The sequence below is a fragment of the Mauremys mutica genome, chromosome 6 (assembly GCF_020497125.1).
Source record: "Mauremys mutica isolate MM-2020 ecotype Southern chromosome 6, ASM2049712v1, whole genome shotgun sequence".
Classification (NCBI taxonomy): Eukaryota; Metazoa; Chordata; order Testudines; family Geoemydidae; genus Mauremys; species Mauremys mutica.
This window is the reverse complement of record NC_059077.1, coordinates 77,843,165-77,863,826: the sequence shown is the minus strand read 5'-3', so window position 1 is coordinate 77,863,826 and position 20,662 is coordinate 77,843,165. Positions and strand designations below refer to the sequence as shown.

General features: G+C 38.6%; 1 protein-coding gene across 4 annotated transcripts in view; it reads right to left on the bottom strand.

Annotated features, from left to right (window-relative positions):
- The window catches only part of ADAMTS19 (ADAM metallopeptidase with thrombospondin type 1 motif 19), a 271,068-nt gene that overhangs the window by 68,098 nt on the left and 182,308 nt on the right, over window positions 1-20,662 (bottom strand). For all 4 annotated transcript variants that reach the window (XM_045022162.1, XM_045022160.1, XM_045022161.1 and 1 more), the window contains 3 exons: window positions 18,696-18,836; window positions 17,156-17,306; window positions 5,771-5,872 (listed from right to left, as the gene is read on the bottom strand). In XM_045022162.1, coding sequence (XP_044878097.1) covers window positions 5,771-5,872; window positions 17,156-17,306; window positions 18,696-18,836 — 394 coding nt within the window. The remainder of the gene's footprint in view (window positions 1-5,770; window positions 5,873-17,155; window positions 17,307-18,695; window positions 18,837-20,662) is intronic.

The window sequence follows — 20,662 nt, the reverse complement described above, 5'->3', positions numbered from 1 at the left end:
GATGAATAAATCAAGGCACATCCAAAATAACTTGTTGCCTTCTGTTTGCACTGGTAGCACAGCATAAGCAGGGCTTATTGAACACATCTTAAAAACATCAAGTCAAAGAAAATACTGGGAATTTAGGGCCTTTTCCAACTCTCCTTAAAATCAATAGAATTTTTCCACTGATGCCCATGATAATTTCACTTGGTTCTTACTGCATAAAACACGCCATTCTGGACTTCAAGATCATTTGGCTTCCCCTACATTCAACTACTCCAAAAAAGCACTGAAGTGAGGAGGATGAAAGTCAATACAGGTGAGAGATAATCTATATCTAGTTATATCAATATGCTTATATGAAGTTCTGGGCTTGATGTATACATTCACATTTATTTCTGCAATTTATAATGAAAACTAATGTAATGCAGCGCACAAATGTTAGGGTAAATGGCACTTTATTGATAATGGGAGGTAGGAATGCCCTATTTAGCTTTCAGAATATTTTGGGTGGAATCCTGGCCCTAGTAAAGTCAATGGAAGTTTCAGTTGGGCCAGGATTTCACCCATTATATTTCTGTACATATACATCATTTGCCAGGAGAGGACAACTACAATTCTGCTCTCATTTATCTACTGTGTAATACGCTATATAACAGTAAATCATCTGTTAGATTTAGCTTTCAATTTTAGTTTTCTAAGAGGTGTCCAGATGCCATGGGGATAAGCACATTACAAGTGTATACATATAATTTTGCAGAGTAGGTAAATGGAATACCCCTCCCCCACACACACTTAAAATACACACACATATATAATGTGTCTATCACCATGGTATCTGGGCACCAATGGCAAAACTAAAATTCAAAGCAAATTTTTTCAGAAATAGGACCTCAACATTTCACTCTCCAGGAATGAACATTTTGGAACATGTTATGTACTTGATAGGGTGCATATGATAGGATGCAGCCTTTGTGTTTATTAAATTTTGATCTTTTAATATGGGTCTTCAAAACTGTATCCCTTCCACCTTATGAAGCTAAACGTTCAAATGGGACATGGTTGGGCAAAAATGAACATTTTTCACAGAGCTAGTAATTTCACAAAGCTAGTAATGCTACTGTCTGAATATGGCTCAGAAGTCAATTTAGGAAGCCTGAGTTATAATTCACTTTAGAAGAAATAATATATGCTCCTGAGCTTCCTCAGACAATCACATGGGAGTTGTCTGGTTACACACATATTTCTGCTAATTCAGAAATACAAATGAAAATCCATCCTTCAGTGCATCATGTTGATTTGTGACCTTCACTGGGGGATTTGTGGCCAGAAATCAATGACTGGATTACACTAATTGAGTAACAGTTTTTCCTTTATGACAGATATAATATTGATAATATTCTTTACTTAATTGATTCAGAACACTATAATGTATGTGAGAAACATAGTCACATATAAACTAGTGGTACATGAGAGGTGCAATGTAAAATAAAAGACTTGCCACAGGCTAACTTTGAAAAAAGGCAAAATCTGCATATGACAAAACATAAATAAATCCCTTCTGCAAAATGCAGTAATAGATATTGTTCAACTATAAAAGAGGGGGCAGGTACAGATAACAGTTAATAACTTCTCTTTTATCATCTTTCTAGTAGTACATGAGCAATTTGTACTAATGGTGCTCTCCATTATAAATACAGACATCAATACTCAAACCAGTACTCTTTTACCTACTAATAAAAAGATGTATAAACTTCTTTTTAACTGTACCCACTATAGTGTATTATTTTGCTGGATTCTATGGTTCAGATCCAAAGCTGATGTAAATCAGCGTAGCTCCAATGACTTAATGGGGATGTTATGCTAATTTATGCCATCTGAGAATCTGGCCCAGTATATTTTGTAATTGTACCAGGTACAAAATAATAAGAATACAATAACTGGGCATAATGACTACTGAATTTCAGTGGCATCAGTGACTCATCAAATATTTCTTTTCATTCTGAGTGAGTACTGAGCTGCCCTAGAGACCTGTTAATGTATACTGTGTACTTCTGGAAAGGACATCTTTCAGATGAAACACACAAATCAAGGCCTTGACTATTCGTGGTCATGAAATATTTGTGTAATTTAGCACAAGGTTACTTTTGTTACTCCCAGTGTAATTCCCAGTTGGGGGTAATCTTAAATTTCACCTTAATTTTTTTCAATTTCTGTCCTTAAGTGTTGTGCAGTGATGTTGGTGGAGTTGTACCATATGGTTACAACATCCTGGAATGACTGCATTTCTGTTAGATTAGCAACTTCTATATATGCAAACTGTAAAATGCTTGGGGATGCCTCTGGTTAAAAATGCCCATGTACATATAAATAGGCTTGGGATAATTAAATTTTTTTATATAATTTTGACAGGTAATATTGATGTTTAATTTTAAGCAATTTTAGATATTTTAAATTTTCACAGTGTGCAAAGTTATGGGTTATGCACGTTTCCCTCAATTTTTATCTATTTAAATGTTGATTGTTGCAGGAAATTACGGGGGGGGGGGGTGAGGGGGCTCAGACAATAATTATTTAGTGGTGGTAGATGTTCAGATTCAAAAAATTTAAAGTTTTATAATCATTAAAACACAAATTGTCAATGTTACATGTCAAAATATACAACTCAATATCCTTAAATTAAACTCTAATAACTTTTCAGGCACCATTTTTCTTACTTTGCCTATCTGTAAATTTCAGTTATTATTAATGGGAATATGTTTTCATCTGTGCATGTGTGCAATGAAATTAACATTTACTGACATATACTAACAAAAATCTAATCCTTCCAATCTTACTTATAAAGGTATATATAGTACTATAGATATATGGGGTAAAAGGGACTCTCCAGGAACAGTATCTGCACTAGGTAGAGGCTGAGGAATGCTCACAAATCCTTCACTTACAGAACAATTTAATCAGGATGAGCACGAAACAAGACAGACTGAGTAAATGAAATTCCCATCATCTCCTAAATGAAGGAATGTTGTACAACAATACAACATGGTCACGCTCTGAGCAATACAGAGTAGGGCTGACTAGTTACCGTAATATGAAACTCATCTTGAACCATGACAATGGAAAGAAGAAACTTTCCTAGTCCAGTAAGATAATTACGATGTTTCAGGGATGTCTGCTTACTTTATTCTGTTAGATGTCTCCCCCACCCCACACGGCTCCTTGTTCTAGATCTAGTCTCTCCTAGTCTCCATCTTGCCTCATTATCCCAATCCAAGTCCCTCTACCCTTAGCTCTATATCACAGTCTCTCCCCATGTCCCTCGGCTCCACATCACAACCCTCATGCCTAGCTCTTTGTCCCAGTCTTCCCCCAACACCTGTGGCCCCTTGTCCAAGTGTCCCCACCACCCACCTCCAAGCTTGGACCACCAGCATTCCAGTCAGGCTTCTTCTTTTTCCATGCTGCCTTGGCCCCGCAGGGTAACACTGAGAGCACCAGATAGGAAGGCTCTTTTCTCTCTGTTTCACTGTCCAGTGCTATCACAGCCCCTGGCTGCTCAAAGGAGGAATTGCTGGGAATGTCCTGCTCGGCCCTTGCAGCATGCTCAGCTCAGAGGGAATTTAGCTGCTAAATGCTAACAATTCTCTACTGAGCACATGAGATCTGGGATTTTTAGAGGCACATAGTTTGACCAAATTTGAGCCTATTTTCATGTGGATGGCAATAGGCACATCCCTGGTACCAGTGACCCCTCTGACAAATTGTATTTCCCTGTTTCAAGTGACCCCTCTGACAAATTTAAATTCCCTGTTTCAAAGAATAGAGGCTTATCAGTTAAATGGTTGCAAGGATTCTTTTAACAAAGACAAAACAATGTATTTTTTCCTAATTTTGTTCTGAGAATTGGCTAAACCATTTTTGCTGAAATTTTCCAAAAATATTTAACATGAGGTAGACACCTAGCATGGAAAATTTCAGCCTGAACAGTTAAAGGTTGACAAAGTTATAAGCAACAGAAAACAAGGTCTTACAATGGAAACTGTTAGGCAACATTAGTATAGCTGACCCTGCACCACTTATAATATAGCCTTAAGGCTCTCTCCTCTCAATGCATGATGGATTTATACATATATTTCTCTTTTCTCAGTAAAGAATGCTACCTTTAGCAAGAAATAGTAGTTGTTTTAAAATTTTAAATAGGCTACACAAGTCTAGTTTGCCAGTATCATTAGGGTGACACAATTTCATTATTCCAATGGAACGAACATAAATAATGGCTTGTTCCCAGTGTACACCACTGATATTATCTGAATACTTTATCTTATTCTGTTTATGGTTTTGTTTGGCTTTTAGATGATGAAAACTGTCCTTGGCTCAATGTTTTATGATTCAAAGAGTAAATTATCCCTTAGGGAGACTGCACGGGGGCTGGCAGTGTAATACCACAAGAAGAGCAAGATATATGAATGTTTCTGTGCTGTTTATTACTTTTTTCTAAAAAGAGAGTTGGCTTACACACTTGACCTCCATTTATTGTGATAGCACACATTTGGCAGAGGCTCTCTGAAGCATAAAAGCTGTTGATGGACATTTAACAGAAGTCTCACTTTAAGTGACCATTTCATTTCTTTGTTGATGAGCTCTTTAGGAAATCTGTCACTCTTTTAGGTGCTGTGACACTTTAAAACTTCTTTGAAATAAACCTCTTCTGTAGTAATTTGTATACAGTCATTCTGTACTGTTTCTTTGCATTAGATTAATTCTAGTAAGTAGTGTTTGTGAGTGTCTGAAAATTCATATTTCTGCTTACAAATAAAGTACTGAAACAATGCAACAATGACATTCCATTTACAAAATGTATTCCAAAAAGAGAATTAGCTTTAAACAAAAATAGTGAAAATGTGAAAACATATTTTGGTTTGGTTAAATTAGAGATTTTTCACTCTTCATAGGGATAAATACCTTTTCCCCACACACAAGCAAGATGCTGATCTACACAAATAACTATTTAATTAGGCAAATGCATATGTGTATTCTCCCCAACTCAAAAATATTTACGTTGTATATAGAAAAAAACTAATCAGAATAAACAGTAACTGTAATGGACTTTTTCAAACTTCTATTAATCTCCTTTCTAAAAATGTTATATCTTCAGTATAATTATATTTTGTTTCAGGTGTACACAGTAAATAGGGGCATATAGAGGATCAAATCTGTTTATTTGAAAATCTGAGACCTTAATGCTAGAGAAAATTAAAAATTATTCACTGGTACATTTTATATTTCCCCTTTATGTTAAACATAAATGACACTCAATTATCTATTGCCAGTCAAAATAGCATTTAGGTGTTGAGCCTGGTAATTTATGTTAAAATATTCAATAATGACCCTACAGTTATTATATAGTCTGTATAAAGACCACAGAACTGGATAGTGTTCATATTAGATTTTTTTCTACAGTGAAATTCATTTGTATAGTGTCATTAATTGATTTATATTTTGAACTGTTGTGAGAAACCCATAAAGACATGCTAAAACTATGAAGTGTATTTGCATATACAGTGATATCCCTATTGTATACTATGGTAATGTTATATTAATAACAGTTATTCCCAGAAATATCTAGTTATATACTGTATTTCCTAAAATTGACAAATTAAAATGATTCATCTCATATTTAAAAGTAATGTATGTGCAATTTTTCAGAAGCAATTTTCAAAATTTAATCACAATAAATTGATTGCTATATTACTTCGATTTGTTACAATAGGAAAATCAGTGGTCAGACCTTTCCAGTGTCACAGTCTGTTCCATCCATTGGTGGATCCAGTTTAGTTTTGCACTCCTTCTCACCTTCCACTTTACACCACAACCCAGTGCAAATAAAATGCTGAAAAACAAACATACATTTCTAAGGACAGAGGACTTAAATGACTGTGTATATGTAATTCATTAATTTCAGCAGGCAGTTGTTGGTTTGGTGGTACTGAAGAATGTACAGAGATAAACATCAACAAAAATTGTGGATATAGTATGCAGCAAATCCTGGCTGCACCCCCCTTGGGCATGGACACAGTTGCTGCTGGAGTGGGGGACGGATTCCAGGAGCCTGTGCACAGTCACAATCCTTGAATGTTGCCAAACTGACACAGGTAGGGCTTTGGTAAGCAAGGTGGATCTACCACTATATTGGTCGACTGACTTAGAGGTAGCTGTAGATGGTGTGCTACAGCCACAGTCTGAAATGAGGACTCTGTTTCCACCCACCAGCGCACAGCTCAGCTACTTGACCTATGGGCTGGGGCCCCATAGTGCATATGGACAAAAAACAGGTAGGCATAGGGGGGGCATAGTGATATACTTCTTTCTCCACGAAACTCACAGCTTCTTAAGAATTAAGAGGGCTAATAGTTTATTCCATTATTATTTTACCACTCATTCAAGCATTGAAAGGAAAGAAAGCTAGCACTGTCATTAGAAATGAAAGTATGCTTTAGAAATCACTGAAGTGTTAGGTTGTGAGTGTGTGTGTGTGTATATAACTTGTGAATTATGTTGACTACAGGGCTTTGAGAATGAAGTATAATAGACTTTACTTAAAGGTGTAAAACTGAAAAGCTAAATGAAAATTGAAAGATTAGTGCACTGAGTCACCACCTCAACAGGATGTGTGGGGCAATCAAGTTAGTAAGCACATTTAAATAGTTTTTCCTGCTATTGTAAAATTCATCTAATACTTCCTAGTTTGAATCATTTTAGAACACCACACTACTGCAGTGACAATCTCAAAGAATGATCTATTTTGGTGGCTCTCCAACAAACTAGAATGTAGCAGGAAGTTGTCACAGATGAAAATAAAAAAGAATTTTTAGGTTAAGTAAAATTTATTTTTCTACTGAATATCCCAGACAGTCTGGTCAATAGGGCATTCAGCTCATAAATGCTTATGTCTATTTTAATTTTAGCTTTGCAGTTCACCCTTAAATCAAATATGAATTTTCTAACACAATAAAGACTGAAGTGAGTTTTCAAAACCCAAGTGAATATTTGTAAAACTTCTGCTATTGCTCAAATAATATAGAAAACATTTCTTAGACACTATTAATCTCCCTGACGACTTCCTCAAATGTTCCCTGTTCACTCCATCCCAATGGTTCCTGCTTCCTGATGTACTTCCATTCCTTCATAATCCTCTCTCCCCTGGAAGCAACTCAACACTCAACTGAAGCTGCCATTCACATAGAACGGATATCAAATAAGATGACAAGGCAAATTATAATGGTTTTTCATTAAGGGGTCATAAAATTTTAGCTGTTATAGATGGAAAGAACAGTTGGTCCTTCAGCCCATCCTCTAGCTTCAGGAGAGGACAGTTTTTATTTTTCCCTGAAAGGAAGTCGAGCCATGAACATTGCTGCTTATTGTAATTCCTCAGTGGCTCCTGAAAGCCTCTTCTTTTTGTCCCTACAGAGAAATTACAAGGCTGTCTTATCCTCAAGAGAGAGGAATCAAGTTCAGAATTGTGACTTCCTTCCCCTTCTTTGCCCCCACCCCTATATTTTGTTCCCCATCCTTACCTGGAAACCAGATGGAAGTGAACAGGCCCAGCTGTGGCTGGATGACTGCTTGAAGGTTATTGCTTGTGCAATCTGATGCCCACAAAATATGGACAGTGCAGGGGCAAGGAGGATCAGGAGAGACAGGGGGATAAAAGAAACAGATCAGCACCAGGTTCTCAGAATCCAGGGTCACTAGAAGACAAGATGTGGTCTGTCTGTCTTAAAATCTTTATTATTCTGGCAAAATTGAATAATAGTTTCTGGTCTTTGATATGATGCATGAAAAATGTGTTTATATTATGTTTTCTAAATAAAATGGTACCTGAAAAAACCTCATTGTAGGGGAAATATCATTTAATAAATGTTTGTATCTGGGCCAGGGCATAGGACTACCTGCAAATGTCAATGTGTGTCTTGTATGTAAATATGTCAGTAGTAACATCTTACAAAATGAAGAGATTTATTTCAGTAGGTCAGAGAATTGTACAGAAACAAAGGTCAGGACGACAATGAGCCAAATTCATCCCTGGAGTATTGCCAATGGACTTACACCTAGGAAGAAATTGATCTAATAAGGCATCGTATGTTTATAAATATCTCATAAAAACTCTAAAAAAAATGTTAGATCTGGCCCTAGCCTAAATACTTATACATCACAGTGTAATTTGTTTTATGGTTTAAGGTCCAAAGAGAAAAGCTAACTTTGCATTTCTAAAACTAAGTTTTAAGCAAACTTTTTTTTAAAGCTCATAACTGTAAGGGAAGCATTAAAGTTTGGAACAAGCCTTCCAGGCCAATTCCTGAAGACTATGCGGATAAGGCAGGCATCAGGCCTTCTACTGTTGTAGTCCTATTCCAAATAAGAAATGAGAGAAAAGCAAATAGTAAGATCAGTTCAACCTCGCTGGAGCAAGGATATAGGTAAACTGACAATAACAATGAAATCAAAACAAGACTTCCTATTCATAGCTCAGATAAGAACCTTATTTGTATTTTATATCCTGGATCTACATACCTAAATGACTACATTTGAGGAAACAGTTCTCCAAGAGTTCAAGATACAAAATCCAAAATCTTCCCTTTTAGAGAGTATTTTACCCCTTTTAACTTTCAACTTGTACCCAAAGAACTTCAAATACATAGGAATGCAAAGCTGGCTGCAATTGACCATAAATCATAAAAGATTGACTTCCAATCATAAAAGATGTATGACCAGATTTACATAGGTCTTTTGATGCCTAAATATACAGATGGGTTTCTAGTTACAAAAACACCTAAGCAGCTTGTAAGTCAATGGCAGTTAGGTGCCTATCCAGTTTTGATGCTTTTGTAAATCTCACTAAATGTCTACCTGCCTCTAGGCACCTAAATACCTTTGTAAATAGCCTGTGGCCCTTAACCCCCACCACCTAAACTTATCCTAGAGAGAGGATGTAATCAATTTAGATGGCCATTGCACCTAAAGTCAACTATCTCCTAGGTTCACTCCCTCCCTTTTCACTACATTTTTAATAAGAGGTGAACAAATTACTAAGCACATTTACATTAGAGAAAAAGAACACACACATATAAAGTCTGATGTATTCTCACTGGGAATTAGGATACATTAAGATGACTCTGATATTTAACTCCATCTTTGAGCCTTCATCAAAGGCCCCTATGAACTGACCAACCCAAGAACATGCAAGCCTCCGGTAATGGCTAATATTGGCAGAAGACCTATAAATTGTCTCTCCTGCCCACTATGCTTCACCAAAGATATCAGGTGATCTCCTATTATTAAAGCCACATGGATGACCTTTTTAGCTCTATGCCTGTTATCAACTACCAAGACCAGTCTCTCATCAGCCACTTCTTTAGAAATTGGTCCAGATTTTAAATCAAACAAATTCTCTCTTATTCCTACCTACTTATTCCTACTCTACCTACCTTATAAGGTAGGTAGAGTATTAGTGCCTTTGGCAGCCACACTAGAAAATCATTTAGTTTCATATACAGATTTATTTGACTTAGAAAATCAACGTTTTTTTTAAATGCACAAACCCACACAATTATGCGATGGTATTATAAACATCTTAATATATCTGAATACAAAAAAAAATCGGTCATTCTGAATTTAACTGACAGAAATGTTAACACAAGTTGGTAATGTTGCATCTGCTAATGATAGATACCTAAATTCCGTTCAAGTTACAAGAGTAGTCTCTCTAACTTCAGCTCAAGCATCTTGTAAAGGGAAATCATGCCTCACCAATCTACTAGAATTCTTTGAGAGGGTCAACAAACATGTGGATAAGAGGGATCCTATGGATATAGAGAATTTAGATTTTCAGAAAGCCTTTGACAAGGTCCCTCACCAAAAGCTCTTAAGTAAGCAGTCATCAGATAAGACAGAAGGTTCTCTCACGGATTGGTAACTGGTTAAAACAGGGGTCGGCAACCTGTGGCATGCGAGCCAATTTTTACTGGCACACTGCTGCCAGCCGCTGCCGGCCTGAGTGAATGGAACCCCTGGCCAGCAGAGGCTGAGCGGGGCCGGCGGCCAGGACACCAGGTGGCCCCACTCACCTCGCTGCTGGTCTGGGGTTCCAGCTGCCCGGTCCCTGGCCAGCCGGGGTCCGGGCCTCCAGCCCTGCTTAGTCCTCCTGCCGGCCTGGAGTACTGGCAGCCAGCCCAGGGCTCTGCCCCTGGCCTGGTCCCAGCACTCTGCAGCACTTATCAAAAATTACAGTACAATTGGCTTAGAAACTTGAAAACTTAAAAACTTTGTTTATATATTACAGTAATCGTTAAAACATGTATAATGTTCATAAATACATAGGTTTGATGAAAAAAAGTAGTTGTACTTACGTGCCTGTGCTTAATTTGTGTTTTTGATGATTTACCTTCTAAAAAAATCTTGCACATCTTGCGCCCTCAGAAGGGGGCATCTCACACTCCCAAGGGGTGTGTGCACCCCAGGTTAAGAATCATTGCACTAAACTGATAAGATCTGCATTTTAATTTAATTTTAAATGAAGCTTCTCAAACATTTTAAAAAACTTGTTTACTTTACATACAACAATAGTTTAGTTATATAATATAGACTTATAGAGAGATACCTTCTAAAACGTTAAAATGTATTACTGGCACGCGAAACCTTAAATTAGAGTTAATAAATGAAAACTCGGCACACCACTTCCCAAAGGTTGCCGACCCCCGGGGTTAAAAGATAGGAAACAAAGGGTAAGAATAAATGGTCAGTTTTCAGAATGGAGAGAGGTAAATAGTGGTGTCCCCCAGGGGTCTGTTCTGGGACCAGTCTTATTCAACATATTCATAAATGATCTGGAAAAAAGTGTAAACAGTGAGGTGGCAAAATCTGCGGATGATACAAAACTACTCAAGATAGTTAAGTCCCAGGCAGACTGTGAAGGACTACAAAAGGATCTCTCAAAACTGGATGACTGGGCAACAAAATGGCAGATGAAATTTAATGTTGATAAATGCAAAGTAATGCACATTGGAAAACATAATTCCAACTATACATATAAAATGATGGGGTTTAAATTAGCTGTTACTACTCAAGGAAGAGATCTTGGAGTCACTGTGGATAGTTCTCTGAAAACATTCACTCAATGTGCAGTGGCAGTCAAAAAAGTGAACAGAATGTTGGGAATCATTAAGAAAAGGATAGATAATAAGAGAGAAAATATAATATTGCCTCTATATAAATTCATGATATACCCACACCTTGAATACTGTGTGCAAATGTGGTCGCCTCATCTCAAAAAAAAAATATTGGACTTGGAAAAGGTTCAGAAAACGGCAACAAAAATGATTAGGAGTACAGAACAGCTTCTGTATGAGGAGAGATTAATAAGACTGGGACTTTTCAGCTTGGAAAAGAGATGACTAAGGGGAGATATGATAGAGCAGTGTTTCCCAAACTTAGGACGCCGCTTGTGTAGGGAAAGCCCCTGGCAGTCTGAGTCGGTTTGTTTACCTGCCCAGTCTGGAGGTTCCGCCGATCACGGCTCCCACTGGCCACAGCTCGCCGCTCCAGGCCAATGGGGGCTGCTGGAAGCAGCGTGGGCTGAGCCGCTGCTTCCAGCAGCTCCCATTAGCCTGGAGCAGCGAACCGCGGCCAGTGGGAGCCGTGATCGACAGAACCTGTGGACGGGGCAGGTAAAGAAACCGGCCCGCCAGGGGCTCTCTCTACACAAGCAGTGTCCCAAGTTTGGGAAACACTGTGATAGAGGTATATACAATCATGACTGGTGTGGAGAAAGTAAATAAGGAAGTGTAATTTACTCCTTCACATAACACAAGAATTAGGGGCCACCAAATGAAATTAATAGGCAGCATGTTTTAAAACAAACAAAAGGAAGTATTTTTTTCACACAATGCAAAGTCAATCTGTGGAACTCCTTGCCAGAGGATGTTGTGAAGGCCAAGACTATAACAGGTTCAAAAAAGAGCTAGATAAGTTCATGGAGGCTAGGTCCATCAATGGCTATTATCCAGGATGGGTAGGGATGGTGTCCCTAGCCTCCGTGTGCCAGAAACTGAGAATGGGCGACAGAGGATGGATCACCTGATGATTCCCCGTTTTGTTCATTCCCTCTGTGGCAACTGGCATTGGCCACTGTCGGAAGACAGGATACTGGGCTAGATGGACCTTTGGTCTGACCCAGTATGGCTGTTCTTATCTTCTTAGACCACCACCCCTCCAGACAAACTTACAAGCAGTGGGTAGTGATGAGCTGGGTTGAGTTTGCTGGGTTTTCCCCTTGAAGAATACTAGGGGTTCCCTGGCCCATCTGAACCAATTGTAATTTATTTAGTGTCAGGTTGTATCACTGATTACTACTCTGGATCTAACTGGCTGGGAGGGAGCTTTACCCTCCCCCTCCCATTTTTTAAGGCTGAGCTTTGGGAGGAGCAAAACACTATTCAGGCTCCCTTCCTACTTGCAGCAGGATTTCCCCTCCCACCTATGTACTTGGGGGTGGGGGAGAAAGAGCCTAGGAGAAGCAGTCAGTCCTTTCCTTGGAATATTGTGTGTGTGTGTTAATGACCAAATTAGATGTTGTTGTTACGGGGACTAACCATTGCATTTTCTTTTCTGTTTGGGCCATGCCAGAATCTTATATTTCAGTAAGTCATGTTGCAACTTTGGGGTCCTATGGAGTCTTTACAGTGGTATGAATTTATCTGTTTGGGCAGGGATGGGCATGTAGCTCCCAAAATTTTGAATCTTTGTTGTTGGGACTGAGAGACTCACCCACAAAACCTTTCTGGGGTCTGACTCAGTGATGATTCTAACCTCCTTGACAGGGAAAAGTGTGGGCCTGGGTGAGCTGGACAGTTTATCAGATGAGATAGCTGTCTGACCTTGGGATCTATCAGTTAGGACAAGGGGTGGCTTAGCATGATCGGCCTGAAAGGATACAGCCACCTTCTCCTTCAAGGATTATATTACCTTCCCACTCCCTTTCATTTATGTCATTTATGTTTATTTAACAAAACTACACCCTCCTATAGCAAAATTATCCATAGTTTGTGAAATGTCTTTTTGGAGGATCCACTGAATCCACCTGCACTGATAGGATGAGTAGGACACAGCTTTCAACTACTTTTGGTAGGACACCAATTTATGTACTTGGCTCTTGAAAAGGCCTAGAAAACTGACCTTTCTATTACATTAAAACCTATCCATTTGAATTCTTTTTTGGTTTCTGGTCTTATTTTACCTGAGTTAACACAAAGGTCATTTTTTATTGTTCATCAAACAATCTTGATGCTGCATAAGTTACATCATGCTAATCTCAGAATCTGAAGAAAACTGTAAGTATATAAGAATATACTTGCATACTTATTTGCACCAGCTATGACTGCAGATTATTATTTATTGATCAGTGAAGCCCGTGCTGTATATCAGACTAGAACACAAAGAGAAACAACAACTTCAGAGACTGAGAGGAAACATAATTTAGGCTCTTTTCAAATGGTGACAATGATGGTGTAATATTGACTTGGGTTACATAGAGGACTAATAGCACAGAGAAGACGAGAGATGTAATAGAGAATTTGTGGATACACACATGAGATATTGTGTGTGAGATATTTGATATACAAGCCCAAGAGCCATATAAAATACACACTACAACAAAAAAAGCAAACTGATTTTTTTAAACTGATCTAAATTCTGTTAATATCTTCTGGAAGAATGCATCTAACCTAAAGTCTATAGCATGGTTACACATGGTCTGTTAAACTCCCAAAGAATTAGGTGTGACATTGAAAAAGTGTGAATATTGTGCTTGTTTTAAAATATTTAGTATCCTCATTAGATACTTTGTATGTGCTTCAAAAGCTATTTAACTACTTCAGATGGTTTAGTAGCTGCACTGGAAATAATTAGCTATGTTTATTTAATTCCTTGCTGTATTTCATGATTTCCCAGCATCATTATACATTTCATTAATAATTTACAAATGATCTTTAATGTAGTTTTGGTATCTAAACTGTGCATTTTTAGCTATTTTTACATTTGTTTTTGCATACAATAAATATAAAGTATTCAGCACAAATATGCAGAACGAAAACTCTTAAACAACAATATGCTTTAGACTCTCTCAGGTGACAGAATTCCTTTGGTTAAATAAATCCTGATATTTCCTGCTGACATTTGATTTAATGTATGTAAGTTGAGAGAACAATCAAGATTAAAGTTTTACACTTGAGAGTTTGTGTGTCACAGTCTCTTTGTCAGACCATCTTTCCTAATCCTTCAGGTCATATGCTCTACTCTGCACAAAAGTGATAGGTTTACTCATATTTACAGTTGTACTTTTATCACTGAAGTAATGCAGTCAGAATTTTTCAAAACAAAACTACAAGACTTTTCTGACATTTTAGAATTTTTACGTGTGTGGGAGCAAATCATAAGAAACAGCTGAACGCTTTCACTGGGAACTTTAAGTGCTGCCAGTTAAACCATCATTGCAAGGGAGGCTAATAGAAAGCTGGAGCTCAGCAACAACACTGTAGTGAAACACAAACCAGAGCACTGAACCTTGGGTCAGAACTTCACTCTTCTAGGGGTAAAACTTTCTCTTTTCCCCATCTTGGACAGTTAAGTTATGATTACAAAGTTTAGCTCTAACACAGTATGTTCCCTCTCCTGTACATGGTTATCACACTACAAGAGAAATTAAAATTATTGGACTAACAATAGGAAATAAGATTTCTCTGAGGATATAAAATAATACTGGTGACACTTGATTTTTATAAACTATACATTAATTTACTATTTATATAGTACAATAGTACACAGCAATGTACAACAAAAAAGCTTTGCCAAACTAAACAGAGATTTCCCCTTCCAAAAGGACTTATGAGGCATCCATTCTAACAGCAAAACCTTGTATATTACAAAATGAACAACATTAACAAATGCAGAAACAGTGTGGCAGGGGTCACTGGGACTGAAACATTTCAAAGAACAGTTGGCTTTTCTGGAAGTTTTTGAAGGAAAAAAGAGTGAGGGATATTTGTGTATGTCAAGTGGAATGCCATTCCAGTCATATGAACAGCTGGGAAGAAGGATAAAAGTTGGGACTATGCAAGAAAGACAAAAAGAGCAGCTAAGAGCCATGCTTGTGCAGAGTGGAGATAGTGGGAACAGTAGTGGTGGCAATAAGGACAGATATGTAGACAGGAATATAATATTTCCATAACTTTTGCTCTTTTCATCATGATCTTTCCCTTGGACTTTCTTAAAAGTTGCCATGCTATACAACCACTCTATTCATTCTCTATAAAGCTCACAGCTGTGCTATGACAAGAATTGCTTTAGTGAAGTTGACTAGATAGCATTCACATCCTGGACTTTAATCTTCAAGGCCAATATTTTGCAGTTCTACAATTGTACTCAATTATCAGGTTCTACTCATGAACCATTATCTTACTTTCTGTTGTTCAAAAGAATGGTAGGAACTAATTGATTCTTACTTGAAGCACAGTGGGCATAAAAGCAAACTTGGCAGTTTTACAAGATAATCACAGTGACAGTATAAATCTTACACTGAAAGATACACAGACACTTTGTTCTTGAAAGGCTTTAGGCTACTCTTCTCAGACTACATAAATTACAGCCTTCATCTTAAAGCATGTTCACAGGGTTAAAAAAAATCTTCAACATAAAGATTAGGCACCATTCAAGGAACAGGAATGTGGGCCAACTTAGTAGCTCCCAGAGATAACTCTGCAGGGTAGATGTTGTTAGTACTCTGCAGTGGCAGGTATTGTAGGAAAGCGAGACCACGTGAAGGGAAGTACATGGAATCTCTCCCTTGTCTCCCAGAATTATCAGAGAGATTGTGTACTGGAACCTTGGCAATGAGGGAGATGTGATTGGTATATCTAATATTACCATATAATGTGATTACAAATAGTCTTACAAGTTCTGCTTAATCAAATGTATGGGCAGTCAGATCTTGGAAGAAATGCATTGTTAGTTGTGGTTCAGTTCTTTTTAGCAGCTGCACATATCACTAGTAACATTTATTCCCCACCTGACAGAATACATTTCTTGGGCGTATAGTTGTTTAACTTGACTATATACTTTCACAAATAAAAAACCCTAGAACAGATGGAACATGGGGCATTCAAAACTAAATATCAGAAATTAACAGAGGACAAGTCCAGGAAAGTAAGTACACTATTCTCAAGAAGACAGTCAAATTAGCATCAGGATAATAAACTTGACTTAATTGTTGGTGTTCCTGAAAGTAGCAAGGAACACTAAAGAAGCACTAAAGACAGCCTGAGAGACAGCTTGGCAAAGCATCTTGGGGAGTATATGCAACGTGCAGGTGATTAATTGCCCATCTAACTTCACCTGGTTTCCTTAGGATAACATTCCTGATTTATTTACCCACAGTGAAGGGACAGGGAAATTAGGTATCATGCAACTGCACATACATTTGACAGTCTGGCCCATAAATTGTAGTTTAATGAGAGCTAATGAGAGTTTTTGTACAGGCTGCAGAAAGAAGTGGAAAAGAAAAAATTTCCTTCCCAGACCCCTTGGAAAGGCGCAACTACAGTGAGGCCCACAGTGGATCATGACAAAATCTGGTATTTTAACTGCTTCCATGGATGGGAAGGTGGGTGCTGCTCCACCTTTTCCTGCAGCAGCATGGACATAAGTAGTCCCCTTTCTCTTCTGGCCACCTGGGCAGGGGGAGGGATGGGGCAGCGTCCCCACACTGATCTGGTATGAAGCTGCAAGTAACACTCTGGCTTCCTAGCCCTTAAAGGGAAAATACACCTTTTCCAAGAAGCCAGACAATGGCCTCATCACTTAATGTGCGGTGAGGTCATTTACTTCAGAGGGTCCATGACTTCACTGGATGTATTTTTCTATTTTTATACTGAAATCAGCATGCTAATGGTGCACATTAAAGCTCCAATCCAGCACCACTATAACAGGGCCGAAGCAATAAATAAAACATGCCTATATTGACTTTCACATGCAAAGTGTAAAACCGGTTACAAATCAGTAATTCTCTCTTTCGTGCTGTCACTGAAAAAATAACTGCTCTAAAGTAAACAACAATCCTTACCTGCATTTCTTGACAAAATGAAGCCATAGGCCCAAAGAGAATCTGACACTGCTCATCTGCAGTGTACGTCATTCCTGGCAGTTTGGAGGGAATAATCACAGAATTGAGGCTTTGGGGACTTGTCTGTAGCAAACAGTTACTGGCCTTTGACCTGCCAATATGCAGAAATTCATAAAATGTTGAATAATATTAATAAAGGTTGGCTATTTTGTTGACATAGAACATATGCAATTACTATAAAAAAGCATGAACAGATCTTAAGCAGCATTTTGCTGACATTTAGACCTGTTAATTTAACAAAGTTCTTTCTTTTGCTGTTGTATATTTAGAGAAAGGCAAAACAGATTACAAGCAGCTATAAGGATTTCAGGAAAATACTTGGAAAACATTTTAGTGTAAGTATTACATAATTTAATTGGTTAAAATTATATGGGTTTTTTTTCACCCTGATTTTAAATGTCAGTGTTTTTCAAGTACCAAGATATCAGTTAGCACTCAGTTTTCACACAAAATTAAAGAAAAAGGGGGATGAAAATATATGGACCTCCATTGCACTTGAGTTCTAAATGGACACATCTACAGATTGTCCTTGAATCTCTACCATTCCAGTGCCAGCTCCAATACAGACCTTCTAAGGACTGCTCAGTTGTAAGTAGTAAATTGTCAGTAGGCATATCTATCAATTCAAGAGAGTTATTCTTGAGGGTTATTCCTTATACAATGCATGGGCACAATGTAGGTGTCCTATTTTGGTATGATTCCATGTATCTTATTCTCAGTTAGAGAACTCATAAAATATTTCTATTAAAATAATATTATTTCCCCATGTTATTTGTTATTGAATGACAACATAGGACATGATGTAATCTGTAATATGTTATGTGCAAAATAGAGATCAATACAGATGTCATTTTAAACACACAAACAGGGGCGGCTCTACAAATTTGGCCGCCCCAAGCAGTCATGCCCGGGAGGCGCCCCGGAGCCGCGGGAGCAGCAGACCTCCCGCGGGCATGACTGTGGAGGGTCCGCTGGTCGCGCGGCTCGGCTGGACCTCCCGCAGCTGCGGGCGGTTCGCTGGTCCGGCAGCTCCGGTTGAGCTGCCGCAGTCATGCCTGCGGGAGGTCCAGCCGAGCCGCGGGCCGAGCGTCCCCTCCGCAGTCATGCCGGCGGGAGGTCCGCTGCTCCCAGGGCTCCGATGGACCTCCCGCAGGCATGACTGCGGCAGGTCCACCGGCCCAGCCTGCCGCCCCCCCGGGAAAGGGCCGCCCCACGCGGCTGCTTGCCCCGCTGGGCTCTGGAGCCGGCCCTGCACACAAACTTCCTCATGCATATTTTTGCCCCATATCTTTGTTAATGTATTTTCTTTTGTTGATAAGGTGGCTTTTTGGTGGTTAATATGCAGCTATTATTAACAGTATTTCCTTTTTAACCTCATACAGAAGCTGGTAGAGAGTATTAAGTATTTGGCGTATCTGAAACTTAGATCAACTAAAGTCAAAGAATTACTTTAAGCAATGCTATTTCTTGACTGAATTACCTGAGGAATCTTTCTAGATCTTCCCTGCTGCAACGAGACCAGGAAACATCACCAAGATTCTGTCCTTTAATCCATTCTCCAGACATGATATGGAGACCATCTGCACAGGATGGGTGGTCATTGTCATGATTTATTCCCATGCTGAATTTTGAAAATATTAAAAAATAAAAAACATATTTTAAGAAAACAGCATAATAAATGGTTTTCAAAATGGTTACGAACATAAGAATGGCCATACTGGGTCAAACCAAGGGTCTATCTAGCTCAGTATTCTGTCTCTCAACAGTGGCCAATGCCAGGTGCTTCAGAGGGAATGAACAGAACAGGCAATCACTGAATGATCCATATTCTGACATTCACTCCCAGTTTCTGGCAGTCAGAGGCTAAAGACACCCAGAGCATGAGGCTGCATCCCAGACCATTGTGGCTAATAGCCATTGATGGACCTATCCTCCATAAACTTACCTAATTCCATTTTGAACTCATTTATACTTTTGGCCTCCACAACAAACAAACTGCATTTCTCCCACTAATGAATGAGAAGACCATCATGAGCTTACATAACAAAGCCAGTGAATCACAGTGTAATTCTGCATTGAACTTGTTTTCACTACACATTGGTTTGTTTATTGTTGACTACTTGCATTTAGCTAACTAATAAGTGAGATTTATTGTTAAAATATCCTGAGCAGAAGTTTAATGTATACTTACAATTTCAAAAATTCACAGAGTTTTGGTTGCAGTACCTTTTATTTCAAATAATAGCAATAGAATGACTCAAGGGAACTATATCCAAAGGACAAATGTGGTGAATGCTCCCACAGGACACTGCCATGCAGGAGTCATAAAATTCTGCAACAAAATCTATTTGTGGCTGCCACTTTGAATTTGCTCAGTTGTTGCTTTTGAAGATTCACTATCACTTGAAAAAAACCTATTTTATTGTAGGCAATATTCAGGTGGTTTTTTTAAGTGAAAAAAAGGCACTTTAAAACCTTCAAAAGTAGCTATGTGGATACACACAGATCTGCTATGTGAAAAGTAAATAAAACAGTCTCGGCTGCTTTTGACTTTAAAAGTCACTATAAGGATATTCTTCAGAGCAGGGTATACAGAGTGGTTGATGGGCTTTTGCAGCTTCTTCAGGATTTAAGAGAGCCCTGTAGTTTGTACTATAGCAAAGCAAAACGTTGTAGGTGATACCACTACATAAGCACTACTCCCTATGTGCTGGCCCCTTATACTCATCAGGTATATTCACTTAAGTTGGCTATCTTGGTCATTTCTCACAAATAGTCCTTGCTTTCAGCCGAATAAATGCATCAATGCAATTTTTCCTGCATGAAAAGTCAGTTACCTCAGGACCAGTACTAAGTGCTTATATCACATACCTCCCTACATCTCACCATCCTTTGTTTACTTTGATATTAAAATGTAAACAACAAAAAACAAAAACACTGCACAACCCTGCCAACTTTCCCTCCTGGCCAAACTGTGCCCCACACAAAGCTGTTCAGTCAAATATCAGTAATGCGAGGTCAAGTTTTATATGAGGTACCACAGCTCATGTTACATTGTGCTTATTAATTAAAGGAATTTAATTCCCCAATAAGACACTGTTTTGTAGGACTCTGTTGTGCCTGCCAGGCTGCTCAACAGAAGTGCTGCTGCTGCTGCTGCTGCTAGCTTGGAGCCCCTACTGGAATGTGCAGCACTGTATACAGTGTGGGATGCTGAGGCAGCTGTCGGTGCATGAATCTTCAGGGAGAATTTTGTGAATGGACTATAGAATTGGGGTGAAGATACATTTATTTCATGCTCATTTTAATTTCTCACTTTTTCTGAGCTGGATAGTGCATTACTACACTAGTGCTTCCGCACCTAACCTCCATTGATGTGAACCCTGGCTACTTAAGACTCTTGATTGACTGAACTCTTTCTTGTCCCCACACACCCAGTGCCACATT